At 46.3% G+C, this 18,168-nt stretch overlaps 3 protein-coding genes across 3 annotated transcripts; 1 reads left to right on the forward strand and 2 right to left on the reverse strand.

Annotated features, from left to right (window-relative positions):
• Positions 1–1,277: 1,277 nt before the first annotated feature.
• Positions 1,278–12,168, reverse strand: LOC119135910 (protein shisa-6). Its single transcript, XM_037273918.1, has 9 exons — positions 11,728–12,168; positions 11,596–11,629; positions 11,113–11,280; positions 9,745–10,303; positions 5,259–7,060; positions 4,595–4,749; positions 4,133–4,198; positions 2,507–2,692; positions 1,278–2,378 (listed from the first exon to the last, which is right to left on the reverse strand). Exons 5-9 carry the CDS (start codon positions 5,954–5,956, stop codon positions 1,333–1,335), a joined length of 2,151 nt encoding a protein of 716 aa, XP_037129813.1. The 5' UTR covers positions 5,957–7,060; positions 9,745–10,303; positions 11,113–11,280; positions 11,596–11,629; positions 11,728–12,168; the 3' UTR covers positions 1,278–1,332.
• A 135-nt stretch (positions 12,169–12,303) lies between these two features.
• ube2s (ubiquitin-conjugating enzyme E2S) lies at positions 12,304–14,515 on the reverse strand. Its single transcript, XM_037273919.1, has 4 exons — positions 14,323–14,515; positions 13,285–13,432; positions 12,920–13,110; positions 12,304–12,841 (listed from the first exon to the last, which is right to left on the reverse strand). The coding sequence occupies exons 1-4, from the start codon at positions 14,323–14,325 to the stop codon at positions 12,476–12,478; spliced, it is 708 nt and encodes a 235-aa protein (XP_037129814.1). The 5' UTR covers positions 14,326–14,515; the 3' UTR covers positions 12,304–12,475.
• Positions 14,516–15,305: 790 nt separating this feature from the next.
• On the forward strand, positions 15,306–18,060 carry josd2 (Josephin domain containing 2). Its single transcript, XM_037272852.1, has 4 exons — positions 15,306–15,733; positions 16,431–16,556; positions 16,635–16,832; positions 17,077–18,060. The coding sequence occupies exons 1-4, from the start codon at positions 15,612–15,614 to the stop codon at positions 17,204–17,206; spliced, it is 576 nt and encodes a 191-aa protein (XP_037128747.1). The 5' UTR covers positions 15,306–15,611; the 3' UTR covers positions 17,207–18,060.
• Positions 18,061–18,168: the final 108 nt, after the last annotated feature.

The raw sequence follows: 18,168 nt of genomic DNA on the forward strand, positions 1-18,168 counted from the left end.
TCCTTTGATTTGTGTGTGTGTGTGTGTGTGTGTGTGTGTGTGTGTGTGTGTATGTATATATATATATATATATATATATATATATATATATATATACGTATATATATAGTATATATATCATGTATAATGTTATGTATATATTTATATACGTGTAAAACTAATATGGCTCCTGAGTGCTTTTTAAAACGGTCTACTGTACATGTCCTGTGTTCTTCCATCCTACCACTCTGTGCAAGTAATGGCACTGCTGTGTATATGGCAAAGATGGCAAATTCACTTAGAAAATATGGCTGATGTATGCTATCACACAACTGGAGCGCGCCTAACGTCTTAAGAAGTGGTCGTATTCAAGCTGTTTGACTATAACACTAATGAGGATAGCCTAAATACGCTACTCTCAAAAAGGGAGGGATATTTGTCTTTTTCGGGTGGAATTTCAGGATGAACATAAAATGAGCGGTTAGCCTCAACAGGGTAACTTAATACCACCGGAAATTGTATCATTTTGTTTTGGGATCTGAACAAGCATCGTTAAGATGTTTTTGCTCAAAGACTCCTAAGCAAACACAATATTAGTTATATATATATATATGTTAGGATCCTGAACTCGCTCCCCCTTTCAGCGTAGCGTCCTGTTCTTGCTGTATGCTCACTGGCTCGGTTTTGCCCCTCATATTCAATGGGTTATTGGTCTGTTTTTATTCATCGCTCATTTTATTTTATTTATTATTTATTATTTATGGTTTGTGCCTTCTTGTTTTTGTTTTGTGTCGCCTACTTGTATGTCTCGTCACCGTGGGATGGAGGAAACGGAATTTCGGTTTCTTTGTGTGTCTTGACATATGAAGGGATTGACAATAAAGCTGACTTTGACTTGACTTTGACTTTGATTTGTCTTTTGTAGTTTTTCTCATGGCATCTGGGTGCAAAGAAAAAGATGTGAGTTGAGTAACTTCATTGTGATAAAAGCCATCCTTTGCTGCCATCTTGCCGCATTTACATCCATTTGCAATCCCTTTAAAGGAAGCAATGAGGAAATGTACAAAAATTACAAATGCTGTTGTGGTTTAGCTAATTCTTTAGGGAACAGTAAAAACTGCAAAAAGTTGGAGTTTGAATTAAGTCCACTGTTATAACATTTCCTCAACAGTCACCCCAAATTCCGAACTTTTTGGGAGTAGCGTATGTTATACTCTAAGAATATTCTCTATTTCTGGCAGCTGTGAATCTCTAGGTTAAATGCAGACGGGTGCTCTGGTCCCGCGGCGAGGGTTGGGCGCTCTGGTCCAGCGGCGAGGGTTGAGCGCTCGCTACGTTAGGCACAATGCCCACTCAGACTGTCACCTCATTTTTGCTCCCTGTCCTGATCCCCTGACTGCCGCCGCCCCCGCCGCCCCCGCTCCCCCCGGACCCGCTGCCAGGGCCGGGGCCTCCGCCACCCGGGATGAAATGCAGCTGCTCAATGGTGTTCTGTCGTTTGCTCGCGAAAGCCATCCTGCGGGCGTTGTGGCCCCCTAGTGTTCCCGTTCCCATGACAACGCCCGCCCCAGGCGCCTCCCCCGCCCAGCCCATGCCCCCGCTGATGTGGCCAGTCATGCCCGGGTTCCTCTCCTGCTCTCTGCCGGACGTCGGGTGAGAGTTCATCTTGATCATGTGGTGTCGGTCCAGGGAGGGGGTGGCGCACACGTTCTGCTGGGACTGGGCCTTCTGCTGGCGGGGCAGGGTGGGGACACCCCCTCCCGGGTGAGCGTACGGCTCCATGACCCCCATCCCGCCCATTCTCTCCTCCAAATGGTCTGGGGACATGAGCAGCCGGTCCTGTCTCTCGTGTCTCTCGTGTCTCTCCTGCCTGTCTTGCCTGTCTTGCCTGTCCTGCCTGTCCTGCCTGTCTTGTCTGTCCTGCCTGTCTTGCCTGTCTTGCCTGTCCTGCCTGTCCTGCCTGTCCTGCGTCTTGCGAGTGAGGGTCTGTGTGTTGGAGTTCTTACCGGAGGCAGCCATGGCTTTGTAGTACTGGTGCTGCTGGTTCTTGGAAAGACGGGACAGAGTTCCCGTGTTGCCGGGGACGTCGCCCATGTTGAGCAGCTGGTCAGTGGACTTGACCTTCCTGGGTTTGGAGAGGGTGTCGTAGTTGGGGTTGTACTGGGGCTCCGGGGGGGGGTCCAAGGGGTAAGGGTTGGGAGTGGGGGAGGCGGGCATGCCGGACGGCAGCGGGGGAATCCAAGGACGGGCCGCGTGCCTGGGCAGCGTTCCTCTCCCGCTAAGCGTGTAGTCCCCACCCCAGTGGAGGTGGTGCTGGGAGGACTGAAGGGCCGGCTGGGCGGTGTGCGGGCGCCGCTTGGTGGTGCAGTAACCAGATGAGTACTCATCCAAACCTTTTTCTGAAAGCCAAACGACATTTCTTAGTTGTTTATCGGCACAGGCATCTCTGACGGGTTATTAGAGCTTCGCCGATCGAGGGGGTCGGCGGAACGTTTGTCCTCGCATCTGGGGAGGGGGCAGCACTTACCGAGCCGTTTGAGCGAAGAGTATCGGTTGAGTTCGGGCTTGGTGGCGCTCTCGTAGGAGGGTGGCAGCTGAGCCAGGTTGTGCAGGGAGTGGTGGAAGGCAGGCTGGGATTTGGTGTTGTTGTGTTTATTGGACAGCAAGGTGCCCCCCGCCGCCAGCTGAGCGTTGTTCATCCGGGGGGTGCGTTCTGCGAGAAGCCATGGGTGGGTGTTAAATGAGATGTGCTCCTCCGGGTACAAGAAAAGAACGTGATATTTTTTTGTTGTCAAGTGATGCCGCACAATAAAATCATCTGGATCCAGACTATACATTCCTTTAAAAAGAAATTAGGCTAGAAGCCGTCAGTTTCAAAAAGATTAACCCCCGGAATCAAGGATACGTTTATGAACGTGATGACTTTGATTGTATATTGTCAGTGTACATGTTGCTGCTGTCACGGAACGGAAATGGAGCAGGGCGACTAAATGCAGCTTGGACCAGGGTTTATTGAGGGAAAAGGGAGTTGGAAGGGAAGATGAGGGGGAACAGACAGACAGAAACTGGCAATCTAATGTAACAAAACACCAACAGGACTGACTGACCGACAGTGATGGCAAACAGAAAAAGACCGGGACAAGACTACAGACAAGGCAAGAACAGAAAGACAGGAACGACGAGAGACAAGAAGTAATCCGACAGGGAGTGACACGCAGACAGGACTTAAATACGAGACAGGTAACGAGAGGCAGGTGACTGATTACACTGATCGTGGGCATACACAGGAGGGGAGGGGCACAGACGTGGACAGAAACCATGACAACATAGACACATAGTAAGACGACCGGGGACGAGTCGTGACAGATGGCGGCCGCGAGTCCTGATTGCGCTGGGACGAGGTCTGGCAATGGCCGTGGGTCCGGCGTTGCTGGCACGAAGTCCGGCGACGGCCGCGGGTCCGGCGACGCTGGGGTGGGGCCCGATGGCGGCCACGAGTCTGATGGCGCCAGGAGGAACTCCGATGGCGGCCGCGGGTCCGGCGTCGCTGGAGCGAAGTCCGATGGCGGCCGCGGAGCCGATGGCGCTGGAACAAGCTCCGACGACGGACGTGGATCGGGCGTCGCGGGTGGGAGCTGGTGGTGGAGGGTGGTCCAGGTGCTGGTCACTGAAGTGTTTAACTTTTGTGACTACTGTGGTGCTTTTTGGGCCTTAACAATTTTTTTGCTCCCTTGCGGATCGTTCTTGTTTCTTGTCTCTTGTCTGTAGTCTTGTCTCGGTCTTTTTCTGTTTGCCATCCCTGTCGGTCAGTCAGTCCTGTTGGTGTTTTGTTAGGCTGTAATATTAGTTTGCCAGTTCCTGTCTGTTTCCCCTCATCTTCCCTTCCAACTCCCTTTTCCCTCAATAAACCCTGGTCCAAGCTGCATTTGGTCACCCTGCTCCATTCCGCTCCGTGACAGAATAATCCGACAGGGACTGACACGCAGACAGGACTTAAATACGAAACAGGTAACGAGAGGCAGTTGACTGTGATTACACTGATCGTGGGCAGACACAGGAGGGGAGGGGCGAGTATACAGAGACGCGGACAGAAACCATGACAACATAGACACATAGTAAGACAAGTCGTGACAGTTGCAAGCGCGGAACTCACCAATAGTCGCAGTGTGTTGGGGGCTGGAGCCTGACGTGTGGATAAAATTGTGCTGCAGGTTGCCCACTGTAATTAAAAGAACAGAATGGCTCATAATCAGCTCGCAGCACTTTTAAAAAAAAAAATTCAAGCACACTCGACACCCTTTCAATATGTTTTTCAAGTGACTGTCTCATGAATAGCAAATTTTTAATAATTAGCGTTGCAAACCCTTGCTTGTTGGAAAAAAAATTGTGTAGTTGTTTTTTACAATACTACACTGGATTTTTAATTAAAAAGAAAACAGTCCATCTGCACACACATAGTTTGAGTATCTATCTTACAATTTAGTACTCCTGTAAAAAAAAGGTCATTAAAACAACAAAGCTAGTGTTGGCCTACGCTTTGTTAAAAAGCACCCATTCGCACATTCCAGACAATCAAGTCGTGGGTTTGCGCTATTTTTAAGCCCGACACCCTCACATCTGTTGTCCTTGCTCGGCACTCCTGGAGCGTAGAGGTTTTTCGGCGCTCTCCCCAGCGTCCCCTGGCCATCTCCCACGGTCAGGGCCACGCTGTTGTTTCTCTCGTCCTGCTGCACCGGACTGGACTGGTGCCGCAACATGTCGACCAAGGCTCTACGGTGGTCGGCGAGAGGGGGGGGGTCATAATAGAAATTAGTTTTCTGTTCTGAACACGATTACCTTTCCTGGATCGAGCAGGACATAAAATGTCGGCTATATGTATCGAAACAGTATTTTGTCAATATCGTCGGTTCGACACGGTGCAGCATATGAGCCGAAAGGCCCCGAGGAGTTTTGCGGCAGCCTCTCGCACTTTTCCAGCTGATGACTAAGAGAATGATTGTGAAGCCAGAATGATGAATCTGGGCCATTCATTGAGTCCTGAAAACCTCATTTCTTCACATCATTCATACGCGGATGTGTGGGATTAGCCCGAGGTGGCAAGAGTACTCACACTCTGTACCCCAAATCTCAAACAATCCAAATAACAACCACTTTAGACTTTATTTATATCTGTTTACGTTGCGTCGTCAACCAGAGTTGGAAAAAAGCAACAAGCCTAATTTAATTTATCAAAAAAGCAGAGATAGATACATTTTTCAGAAATCTGGAAAACTCCTGACCTTGGCATATTGAGGTCCCTCTGGATGGCTTCGTGCTGGACCTTGTTGAAGACCACCTTGATACCCACAGCCACGGCCACCATGAACACCACCACGCCTCCGATCACGAAGCCCGTGTTGTGGCTCTGCTGCTTGAGAGGGTCGAAATCCGGGTCGGGACCCAGGTCCTCTTCGATGACCAGGGCGTTGGACTCTGTCTTGGCCCAGGCGGGCGAGTCGTAGTTCTTGCAGCTGTCCTGCTCCAGTTGCTGGTTTCGATCGGGGCAGCAGAAGCGGTAGTGGCACGTCCCGCAGCAGTAGATGAACATGTCCTTAGTGCAGTTGAAGGAGTTGTCAAAGTGTCCCATCACGTCATAGTAACCCTGACATACGTCCATCCACACGTCGATGAGGCGCGGGGCCACCTGGGCGGCGCCAAGGGGCGGGGCCAGTGCCTCGGATGATGTCACATTTTTGGGGAACATCATTTGGGGCATGGGTTTAGGTGGCGCCTCCAGGACTCCCTCTGGGGGGCTTTCGGGAACTTTCTCAGGGACTCTGGGCCGACTCCTTAGGGCGGCCGGCCTCGGATTGGACTGTGGGATGGAGGGGCCGGGCTGGGTAGAAAACGCGGCAGAGGATGGGATGACATCCTCCCCGGTGGCGTGCGTGAGAAGGAAGAGCAGCGCCAGAATGCGGAGATTGGCTGTGGGCGTCATTTTTACATGACGATTGGAACGGCGCTTTTGTTGTGCAGGTTTTAGTTCACCAGCTGATTCCAAAAGCGTAGCTGTGAATATTCACAATGCAACAACAGCAGCTTCATTCAGAAAAGCTGGCGAGATCAAAATTGGCCGAGGGAGGAAAAAAAACCCACTCTTAACTGGTAGCTTCGATTTCAGATAGCTGCTCATGAATTTTGTCGCAATGCTTTTCGGATATGAGGCAGTCCTTTACATTCCTGTACTGATGGCGGCACTTGAGCAGCAATGTCGTATCGATTGTATGTAAATGTAAACGTTATCATCTGCTTTACGGTATGGCACATTCAAAAGTAGGCACTCGTTAGATAGCTCATCGGCACATTGTAAACATCGACTGTCACTCACTCGGTGACTTAAGGGGAGCCCGCGGGAGACTCCCCCCGTCGTACTAAATCTTCCTCGGGCATTTCTATGGCTGCACTTTTTATCTCTTGCTGTTTATTCCGGGATCGGATTGGCAAGTATCGGCGCTGGCCTGGCACAAGCTGTGACTGTGATGGGGTGCTGGTGGGTGATAATGAGGGAGCTTTTAAGTGTGAGGAGAAGGAGGAGGAGGCCGCTAGCGCTGGAAATTAGGAGTAAGCACAAACCGAGGAAATGGCTCCCCGCCCGCGAGAGACATTGCGAGCGACGACTTGTGCCGTTCTTCCGAGCTCCAAATTGCCAGTCCCATTTAAACTGGGGTGACTAATTAAGCGCGTGATGAATGACGGCTCCTGTCCCAAAAAAAATATCAAAAGGGAAGAAAAATTATCCCTGATTTGTCACTGGGAAGTGGGTTCAAAGAATATCACTTTTGTAGAGAAATATGTAAATGCCTGAAAGTTATTGTGTTGGAGGTGCCGGCAAATAATGAGACGGTGGCAGATTCGTCTGTGACTGGAGAAAAATATAATTACATGTAATTTGGAAAAATGTGCGGCAGAGAATGGAGGCACATATGGATAGGGGAGGCGGCGGGGAGGGTGGGCTCCTGCAAGCTTTTGAGGGGGTGGGTTTGGTAAAGGGGGCTCGGGGCCAAAAAAGACCAAGGGACCTCTCTCTCTCCAAGGGAGTCCGCTGGAATACAAACAAGAGATGAAGTGATTAGTGGCAAGGTAAATCGAGGAAAACTGAGCCAGGGAAGGGATTGAAAGAAGCACAAAGAGAGGCGAGGAGGAAGAGCCAGAGGTATAGGAGCAGAGACGACCATGAGTGGGAGGGCGGCATGTGGGTGGCTGGCTACACAATCAAGTACATTTCTCCCAGCACTTAGCGCCACAACACACACACACACACACACACACACACACACGAGAGCCGCAACATTAGGACACATGTCCATCCATTCCTAAACATCTCTTTACAGTCAGCCTTTCCGCTCCTCCCTTTTTTCTCTGCTATGGGGAGAGATTTGTGTCAAAATTATTCACACAAATATATTCACAATTGATATCTGTTATTCAGATACGTAAAGACATCCGCAATTTATATCTTATGTTGTGTCGGATCATTTATGCAAAATTGGTTTCAGTTTTTTTTAATCTCACACACACGCGCACACACACACCCCGTCATAAACAGGAATCGAACTCATGGTGCCTGCACACGAGACAGGCAACTGTACCACCACACCATGGGTGTCAAACTTGTTTTTGTCGCGGGCCACATCATAGTCATGGTTTCCTTCGAAGGGCCATTGAAATTGCAAACCCAAATGTCTGAATGTCTCAAATTATATATAGTATACGCTACTCAACAAACTAGTGAATGACTAGATGAATAACTAGTTTTCAAAACAGAGAAAACTGTTAACATATTTTAAAAATATGAATGGTAATAAAAATTGCTAGCAATAGAGCTATTTTTTTAAAAGTGAAAACAATTAGTCATTTTAATATTGACATATGAATTTGATGCACAATTTGTCTCCGCAGGCCACATGATGTGGTGGGCCGTCTCTGGCCCCCGGGCCTTGTGTTTGACATGTGCACTACACCATCAACCATCCCCAGTGATTGGTTTTAATAGCATAATCGAAAGATGACCAATGACGTCATTGATAGGTAAATCTTGTTCACCCGATCTTTGTAAATGATCCAATGTTTCTCGGAAAAACGAGTGTTCATCTAATTTAACACAAGTCAGGAAACAAAGTCCAACAAAGTTTGTTTGCCACCTGTGGTTTTGACTTTCTTCGTCAGCTGTTAAAGCTTTGGCGTAGAAGAAGTAGCAGCTGAAAAATAAACTTCCGGCTTCAAGGAAAGGTAAGCTTGAGGGGGGAAATACGATCATGCGTTGTTTCACGATGTTTGGTGGATAAACAAAGAATAAAATATTACATAAACGCTTATTTTCCGTTTTCCCATTTCAACCAAACACAATAGATGGCGCGTTCATGTTAAACGGAGACAGCAACAGCGTCTCCTAGCGGACAAAAGGGGGACAGGCCTTTCGACACATTGCTCTTGAAACAGCGTGACGATTGTCTCACTAAAAATAAACAACTAAATTTATTAATCACTTAAAAAAGCGTATGCCAATTGATCTACAAACACACATTCAACATTTTCACAAACAGAATTGAATATTTGGCAATAATAATTCATAATAAATGCTCACACAACATCAAACATGTGAATTGTGGATAATATGTGAACAATTTTGAGACAAATCTCTCCCCATATCCTTCCTTTCTTTCTGCCTTTCTCTCGCTTTCTCTCAGAATCCGTGCGTGGGTTGAGGCAGCTAACTCTCAGAATAGCACTGCAGCGCTGTCTGTGATGGGGAAGGGAAAGGAAGCTAACACAATCGGAACCCACGGGTAAAACAAATGGTTGAAAAGGCTTTCTTGTAAGAGTATTAAACTCACAAGTTCGTCTTCGTAAGATTATTATTATTAGCTGGACCCTAATTTGTTCCACAAAGCATCACTTGGCCAGCGGCCTCCAGCAAAAGCGCACTGTACCACTGAGGCATTGCAGCAAGGGGGCGGGAGGAGAAAGGGGGGGGGGGGTGAATGGCACATTGACAAGTGTGAACATGCATACTTACGAGCAGCCACTGGGAGGAGGACGCAAAAAAAAAGATAAAAACAACCAAAAAGGAATAAACATGCAAAAAACAACCCTGCGTGCGTGAGCCACACCCACCGAGCGTTACTTTGGCGCGAGTGCGTTGCAACAGGTGTTTGACGGGAAACGAGAAAATGCATCGCGAAAAAAACAACCATGGGGAGATTAAAAAAGAGAAACACGACTGCGTGACATAGGCTACTTAATTAAAAACCACAGCAGCGTGGCTTGTTGTTGTTTTTCAAATTCATTATTTTTGCTGCTGCGCAACGAGTGACTGACGTGCACATCGATTTAACCCCCCCCGCACCGACACATTAATTAGTTGTAACTTGTAACGGGGAAATGGACATGACTTGCATGTAGCTGTGGGGCTGCTTGCTTTCTTGCTTGCTTGCTTGCTGCTGAGAGTGCGTGGGTGTATCCTCGCCGGTGTATGTCTGCTTCTTCGCGAGCGCTGCTAATATCATTATTCTCAATATGCGCGTGGACTTGCGCTAATTTGCGTCGGTAATATGTATATACATATATTCTTTTTAACAACGATGAAAACAAACGTTGTGCAGAAGTAGCATGCGCGTGACTGTCCAAAAAATAAAAAGTGATGCAGCAGATAAAACCTGACAAACTCACAGAAACATGCGCTTTGGTTTTAAATGTTTTTTTTTTAATGTAAGTGTCGTGTCTTACCTGTGCGTCGCTGTGCGAGGTTTTGTCGCCGGAGTCTGCGCACTCAACCTCCGCGTCTCTCACTCAGACAGGCAGCCTGTTCTTTATTAGACCTGCACTTGATCCGGATCCTGGAATCCCGGATTCTGGATCAGCTGTTTTTTTTTCTTTTTCTTCCTTGTGTTGTTTAGTTAGAACGAACAAGTGTCGCAGGTCTCCATCGTCGTCGCTCTTGATAAATCCACGCACACGCACGACATATAGGGAAGAGGAGGGGGGGAAACGTTGGGGTGTGTGGCTTACTAGGGGGAGGGTGGGTCAGCAGCACCACGAGACGAGATGTTCTGAGATGTTCTCACGCGTCAGCTGGAACATTCCGATTCAGAAGAAACCCACAGCGGGGTTCACGATGCAACTTTTGTAGAATAGAATAGCAGGCGTGATCCTCGGCGAGATGCTGCCGCTGCAGCTGCTTGTGATTGGACCCTGCCTGACTGCTGCTGATGCTGATGATGATGATGAGACCCTCAACTCTCCTCCGAGCTGATTAGGCGCCTTCTCATCCCTCCTGTTTTAATCACTGAAAAAAGTGCGAGCCCAACCCAGAAAGCAGAAACGGCAAAGAAGTTTAATTGAAGCGGCAGCCGGCAGAAGCGTGATCAGCCTCTGGTGAATGTGCGGGGGGGGGGGGGGGGGGAAGAGAGAAAGAAGATGAGGAGGGGGGAGAGGAGCCATAGAAACATGGTTGCCAAGGCAACAGTGTCATTATGTTGGTGGCAATTATGAAAGCGATGAAACCAGAGGAGGGAGGGGGAGAAGATTGGCGCAAAAAAGCTTGAATACTCTAGTCACTTGCACGGGTGAATTATCAGGATACTTTTGGATAGAAAAATGTGTGCTGTTGGGGGGGGGGTCATGGTGCGTTGCATATGGGCTTCATATATGACGCATGAATGAAAGTGCTTTTGCATGCTCCCTCAATGCATTTGTTGTTGCACAGATGCAAGGAAGAGCTCAACATAAATGTTGGGCAGAGCGGTGCCCTAGTGGTGAACAAGTCTATCTTCGCAGTTATGAGGTTAGCGCTTACAATTTTCCCTTTGGGCCCACATCATACTAATTAGGGTCAGAGGTCAACTGTGACTTATCTCAGCTGACTTTGGGTTGTTTACTTGGTACGGTTGTTTCATGGACACCAATAATGCTAACATTAGCGCTATTTGTTTGGATGATGACGTCATGATGCATCGTAGTGACCGAATGCTGTTTTTTTTTTTTTTAAGAAGAATTGTGCTATTAAAGCAGGATGTTTGCCAGAAGAGTAAAAAAAAAGAAGGTGTTGTGGTACGGTTTTGGGGAAGGGGGGGGGGGGGTGTTGGGTATAATTACCTGCATGTCAGGCAGCTATTTCCACACAGGTGGGTGGGAGGCCGGTGCAGGCCGTCATTAGATGCGCTCCGGTGACGCTCTACAGGGTGCGCTTTTCCACTCACTGCTCCGCATGCAATTACTGGCTGGCTCATAATGCTTATTCCATCAGCGCAGAACAGGAGACCACTATAAACAAATTGAACGGTGACAGGCTGCATGTACGCTCGCTCGGTCAGAAAAGAAGCAGAGGACGGTAATGGCGCTTTTGATTGGCTCGGTTAAACACAGGTGACCAAAGCACGAGAAACAAGCGTTGGTGTGATCAATCAAATCCACCCGGAAACATGATGCAGGTGTGGGCACCCCCCCAAAAAAAATAAAGTGGTGGAGCCGGGCCTTGAATTTGACACCTGTGATTTAGTCTTCAATGAAACCTACGCAGAAGCAAAGACAGGGCAAACAAAAACAAGACTCCAAAAAGGCTGGAGCTGAGATTCAAACCTCAAAACTGAAGCAGATGCTGCAGCTCCAGTCCCTGACAAGACAAAAACCACACATACAAAATCCAAACAGGAAGCTACATTTCTTCACATCTTATTCATTAAAATGTCAAACTTGTCTAAAAAGTCTCACCCCTGTCATTTGTTCATGCAGCCATTGAATCTTTCCCATCCAATTGTTAATATCTCCTCAGGAAGGCCTGATGAGACAGAAAAGCAGCCTGCAAGTGAGGAAACTATTTTGTATATAAAATGTCCCAGCAGGACCGTTATGTTGGACTGATTACTTTTGAATATACATTAATTGTAATCAGACACAATTGTTCCAATCCGATATTTGAGGAGTACAACTGGACAAAGGTTGACACTTTGTTATGATTCTAATCACAAACTTGTGTTATGTCATTGTGCTAACATGCGCACATCCTCTTCAGAGATTTAGAGGATTTTTGGAAAGTGCACATCCTGTTTTGGACTAAACGAGGCCTTGAGCAATCTTGACCTCTGCCCTGGTTTGCTTCAGCAGTGGCGAGGTTTTGCGAGCATTGTAACAGAGAGGAAACCAAACGGAGGACGCTTCTGAGATGCTGCAGATTTAGATCGGCTTGCAAGTGGTCTTGAGTAGATTAAGGAGGGGGGGGGGGGTTGTGATGATTCTTGCAATGTGTCTTATTATGCGTTGTTCTTAAAAGTGCAGAAAGCCATTATTCGTTACCATTTTAATTCTGAATTTAATTCTGACAGGTCAAACGCTACAGTACAAAGTGGACAGTCTGGATTGTGGTGGTCAAAAAGGAAAACAACTTTAAAAGAACTCGGATCTCTGTATTTACACCCTTGCACGCACGCACACACACACACGCAAACCCGAAAATGTTGCATTAAAGTCGCCTCAATGCACGCTTTTTATCGGCTTTCTTTTTCACTGCTATGCTATTCATGGCGCTACTACTGCTGCCGCTAGCGGTCGTGCTGGGTCCACTGGCGCCATTTCCGAGAGCGGCGGGCACGGCCGCCGAGCTGACTCCCGCCCACTTGCCAAGGTCTCCCGCGTGCTTCTTGGGCTGCGGCCCGTCGATGGGGTCCTGCGAGGCTCCCGAGGAGCCGCCGGGCCCCGTCATGGCGTGGATTTCGGTGAGGAGGCGGGCTCGTGCCTCGTATTCTGTGTAGTCCTCCAGGAGCAGGCGGCCCGCCTCCTCGTTGAGAGCCGACTCGGGGTTTGGGTGGATGAGGAGACACTTGATTGTCTGTGGGAAACGAGGTGGTGTCGATTAGAGAGTGCGCCAGGCGAGAAGCTAAAGAAAAGACAGGACGATCAATCTTACGAGTAAGACGTGTCTGAGGCCGAGTTCTGCCTTCCAGTCCCTCTTGAGGACGTTGACACAGATCTCGCCTTTGTGGCCCACGTTGGGGTGGAAAATTTTGGTCAGGAAATACCCCTTGGGTGGAACAGCAGGGAAGTCCTTGCCGAGGACCAGCCGCATTCGGAACACGCCGCCGGCAAATGGGGTTCCCTCTGCCGCCGTGCAAACAAGCACAAAGCCAACCGCGTATTAAGGATTAACAATCCTGATAAGATGGCAGCAGAAAAAATGCAGACTCGCCATAATTGACAAATATAACAAAACAAAAAAATCTTTGCTACTGTATTGTACTTGAGCCTTCAATATTACTATAAAAGTCCTCTTACCGGGGCCTTCTATGGCAGTGTGCAGTTCTGTTATGTCTTCATCACTGGGGTAGATCTTGATACCCTCTGGAGGGTCCGCGGCTAATGCTGATACTTCTTTGTACACCAAGCGAAGAACATGAGGGGGCAAATTCTCCACATTGGAGTTCTGTTGGAAGACAGAGAAGTTCATCAGACAGTGTTGCTCGGCTATATAGCATATTTCTATGCTATCAGGGTCTTCGACGCCATAATTGTACATTGTAAAAGCTTCGCATGAGAAAATGGAGACAGTGGTCAACCACAGCACTCACCCAGACTCGCCGACATAACGGCATCTTACAATGTATTTTCTATACATTTTATGACTATCGCTAGTCATTTCTGTGCTTTTGTTGACATATTTCTTGACAATGCCAATGTTTTCATACATTTAAATCTTATAGGTGTGCGGGAGGAGTAAAGTGTAGAACGTATTCCCGTGGTAAATGTGGGATACCTGCTACCGAACTCACTTAATCGTAATACAGTGTGTACAGATTTCTATCAGTGCAGAATTAAACACAAATACAGAACATGATGTCAATTGCAGGACATTTAACATCGTTTAGCTATCTCCGAAAGAAAAATGCCACATGCCGTACTTATCTTACTGTCACAGATGTTGTTGAATAGACTAAACTTTAAATTAACCGTCTAGACGCCTTCCAATGTGATAAAGCTGGTGTCGTTTATAGACAAAAAGCTAAAGTAAACGTTTGAATGAGCCTAGTAATATCAGATTGGGGTTGAAAATGACGTCACGTTAGCTACGCTAGCGTAAAAAAAAAAAGGAAATAAACCCCGCGTATAACACTTGATGTAAGCAAATTTTTCCTCGCTGATGCACGCAGCAAACTAACAGAATAGTTCGTCAGGTTACTGAAATGACATCACTATTTGTTTAAATATGACCGAATAGGAGGAAGGAACCTCGACGCCTGACGATGGCTAAACACCGAAACAAGCTAATGCTAACTAAAAGCTAGCCGTACAATCGACTGCTAACGTCAGTCTTACCATTTTCAAAATTAGCTCTTTCAAGCCAGCGGGTTTTAGATTACACGATGAGGCCTTTCTGTCTATGTGGAACTAAAAAAATAATTATTTGGTAGAAACTTCTGCTCGCTAGCTCCTGCGCTTTTCTTCTTTTTTAGTTGACACAGGAACAAAAATACGTTGCTCAGTTAACCAGACCACGGCCCAATGGGATCGTGACAGTAAAGTGAATTGCTTGAATTCAACCAATCGCAATGTAGATGTTCTCTACGTCATCGAGAGGAGCCCAACCATCTGTCTCGAAGGTCTAGTAGTTGTCCGTGAATGGTCCGTTTGAATGAAAGTCCACGAACAAGCCCAGAAAAAATGGAAAATGATTAAAATTACCCGGAATAAACATTTTATGAATAATCCGACTCAAACTATATAATTATGACAGTATGTGTTTTTGAAACAAAAACGGTTTATGTTGCAACAAAAAAAAGAAAAAGAAATTGAAGATGTTGAAATCTTGGTTGCAAACTACTATTCAACATAGGCACCGGAGGGCGCTCCTACACAGCGGCAAAAATCTGATGATTGTGCACCCGGCAAAATTAAGTAAAATTGTATTTCCTTATGCTTTTTTTTTTTTTTTTAGAATGGCAATTCACTGTACAGAACCATTGAAAGTGTTGCTATGATTGGGATGAAACGGTAACCACATTATACATATATACACGAAAAAGTACTTCAGAAGAAATACAGATAATGCTGTATAATAAATAGATGACTCAGATAAAATTATTATCTGTAGAAATACGGATTCAACTCCTGTATTTAAATTCAAAAGAAAAAAGGTGCTTGAAATTTAGTTGAGTATAAAAAGATGGTATAAATACTTTTTCATCTTAACTATTAATTTTACACCATTGTTTTTTGCAGTGGCTGGGTATGCCAAACAAAATTACAAACTGGTGAAGTTTTGTTTTGAATGAAATGGGAAAACTTGTTACAACATCAACACGAGGCACTTCCGGGTGTTCTGGATGGAGCTGTCAAGCGCGTAACACCGCCTTCTTGTTTTTGACTGGGAATTTCTTAGTCAACAGCATATTTTTCCCGAGCTCAACACACGTTGGAGAAAAAAGCCAAAGGCTTCCACTCATTTAAAAAAAATAGTTATTAGCTTGTTGGGCGTTGGAGTAGCCATGTTAGCTAGCTAACTATCTAGCTAGCTCGGCGCTGCTTATGTTGCTTGCGCCGACGTGGTTGATTTTTGTTTGGATCGGCTAGTGGAAAAGTTGCCTGTTGTTATTTTTGCGAATATTATGAGCGAAGGGGAAGTGTTCCACGAGAAGCAGCGTCTGGAGTTGTGCGCCATCCACGCGCTCAACAACGTGCTGCAGGAAAGGGTGTTTACAAAGGAGACAGCCGACGAGATCTGCAAACGGTACGGCGTGAAATTATATATATTTTTATTGTGTGTGTGCGCTTGAACGTTTGCAATCAAGTGATCAAAAAGCACGATATATATATATATATATATATATATATATAAAAAGCACGATTATAAAAAAGAGAGCCACAAATAAATAGTGAAGTAGTTTGTGTGCAACAGGGGCGCTCCTTAGAAACCTGCCTCCTCGGGCGAGGTGCCACCACACCACTAAAGTTTCATTTTCGTTTGGGTATCTCGTCCAATGAGGTTACACAGTGGTACCCTGACTTACGAGTTTTTACCTCCATGACCAAGCTCGCTAACTTATTTAACTAATAGCTATTGAATAAAATGTTGCCATTATTATGCCCCCCCCCCCCCCCCCCCCAAAAGAGTCATGCGGAAACAGCTCATGTGTAGGCGACTAATCAAAATTCCATTGTGAAAAACTAGTCACGCCCAATATAGTTGTCAACATGCAGTCAAAGTGAAACTGAGAAGTGTTATTGTTCATCTGCGTTGTTTACCAGCCTGACCATAGAATTTCTGTGGTTACTTCACATAAATGCATCTCCTCGGAATGAATCAGCTGTTTGTGTCTGGCCGCATCCTGGAGGGAATCTTTGTGGATGGAAATTCACATTCCCCATGTCTGAAACAGAACTTGCTCAAGATGCAAAGATGTGTTTTTGTCCCCTCGTTTTTGAAGGTTGGCTCCACAATGTGTGGTCAACCCACATCGCTCCGTGTTCGGCACGGGCAACTATGACGTCAACGTCATCATGGCGGCCCTACAGAGCAGGGAGCTGGCAGCTGTGTGGTGGGATAAACGCAGGTATGTGTGAGCGACACACCTTAAAGCGACTTTTATCAAGAGGGTGGGCGTGATGGTTTTTGTTTTTATACCCTACAGGACGGTTCAGAGCTTGTGCATCGCCAAGGTTCAGGGCTTCATCCTGAATGTCCCTTCGTGTGTCTCACTGGGGATCCTGTCCCTGCCGCTGCTGAAGCGGCGCCACTGGCTCGCCGTACGCCAAGTCAACGGGCAGTACTTCAACCTGGACTCCAAGCTGAAGAGTCCCGTGTGCATCGGAGGGGAAAAGGAACTACAGTAGGAGATCATAATTTTCATAGAATCCACCTAGATCACAATATTTGTCGAATAACATAAAAATATAAATCAAACACAATCAGCAAAGATGCAGATTAATAAAACAAGTTTGCAGAAAATATCTTGGAAATTTATTTTTCTCAGTTTTTCCATCCCCAGGTTAGGTTCACGCGGCAACACATAAAAGCTGAAATCTAATTGGATGAAAAATGTACTCACATGCATTCTGTGCTCTCTCTCACAGGACTTTTCTCAGCGAGCAGCTTTCTCAAGACGTGGCGGAGATGCTGCTGGTGGTGACGCGGGAGGTGGAGGAGGATGGCTCCTGGCTGAACCCCGACCCCGCCGGTGACGGTGCGAACAGTGCGGCGTGAGAGCAAAACAAAGGACTTTCTTTTTCTTTTTTTAACACACCTCATGGCAGCAAAGTCTTCAGGGAACAAACATTTAACGACCACACGCGCCAAAGAGAAACTCGTTTGGAAAGCCTTTGACCATTTATTCCGTTTTCTTGATATCCAGTTTAAAGTCAACACAGTGGGCCCTTTGATTCACGAGGACACAAATCAGCGTAATAGTCGAATGACTAACCAAAGAGCGTAATTCTAGTAAATGAATGTGAAGGTCTCAAGAATGTGAACTAAATGCTCAAACGGCTTTCAAATAAACTTGTGCACTTGTGACGTGACGATCCGATGATTGTAACTTTTTTCTCTGCAGCTAAGCTAACATGGGAAGCCATTCTGGACTGAGCGCTTGAACGGTTTGGTGGTACAAAGTGTTGGCATGATGTCATCATAATATTAATAATAACAGTGATCGCTCATGATGGGAACAAAAAAATGCAGATTACAGATCAGACTATGTATTTGTATCAAACTTTGCTCAAGTTGACATCTTCATGCTACTAGTGAAACACTAACTGGTACATTTTTATTCCGCTGGTAGTAGTAGCACAGTTGTTAAATTGGGTACAGTTTCACCTCAGTATTTTCCCAAAGTGTCCTACTAGTGAGAAAAGAGCGTACATTACTCGTAACATTACAGTCAAACTAGCAATGTTAAAAATTGACAAATTCAAATGCCCATCGCTATTGATCTATGCATATCCAATAAGCGTTGCCAGTCTGTCTGTGGTGCACACTTGTGACTTATTGACTGACGACCTACTAAGTTTTTAATGTTGAAATGTATTTATAATAAATTTTGGTTGTTGTTTTAACCCTCAGGCCTTGTTGGATTTTATTTCCTTTAAGAAAATGATTTGCTAAAGGAAAAAATGAGAGGAAATTCAGAATCAGCGGCAAAAAATGCATAGAATAGTTTACTTACATTT

The sequence above is a fragment of the Syngnathus acus genome, chromosome 16 (genome assembly GCF_901709675.1).
Source record: "Syngnathus acus chromosome 16, fSynAcu1.2, whole genome shotgun sequence".
NCBI lineage: Eukaryota > Metazoa > Chordata > Actinopteri > Syngnathiformes > Syngnathidae > Syngnathus > Syngnathus acus.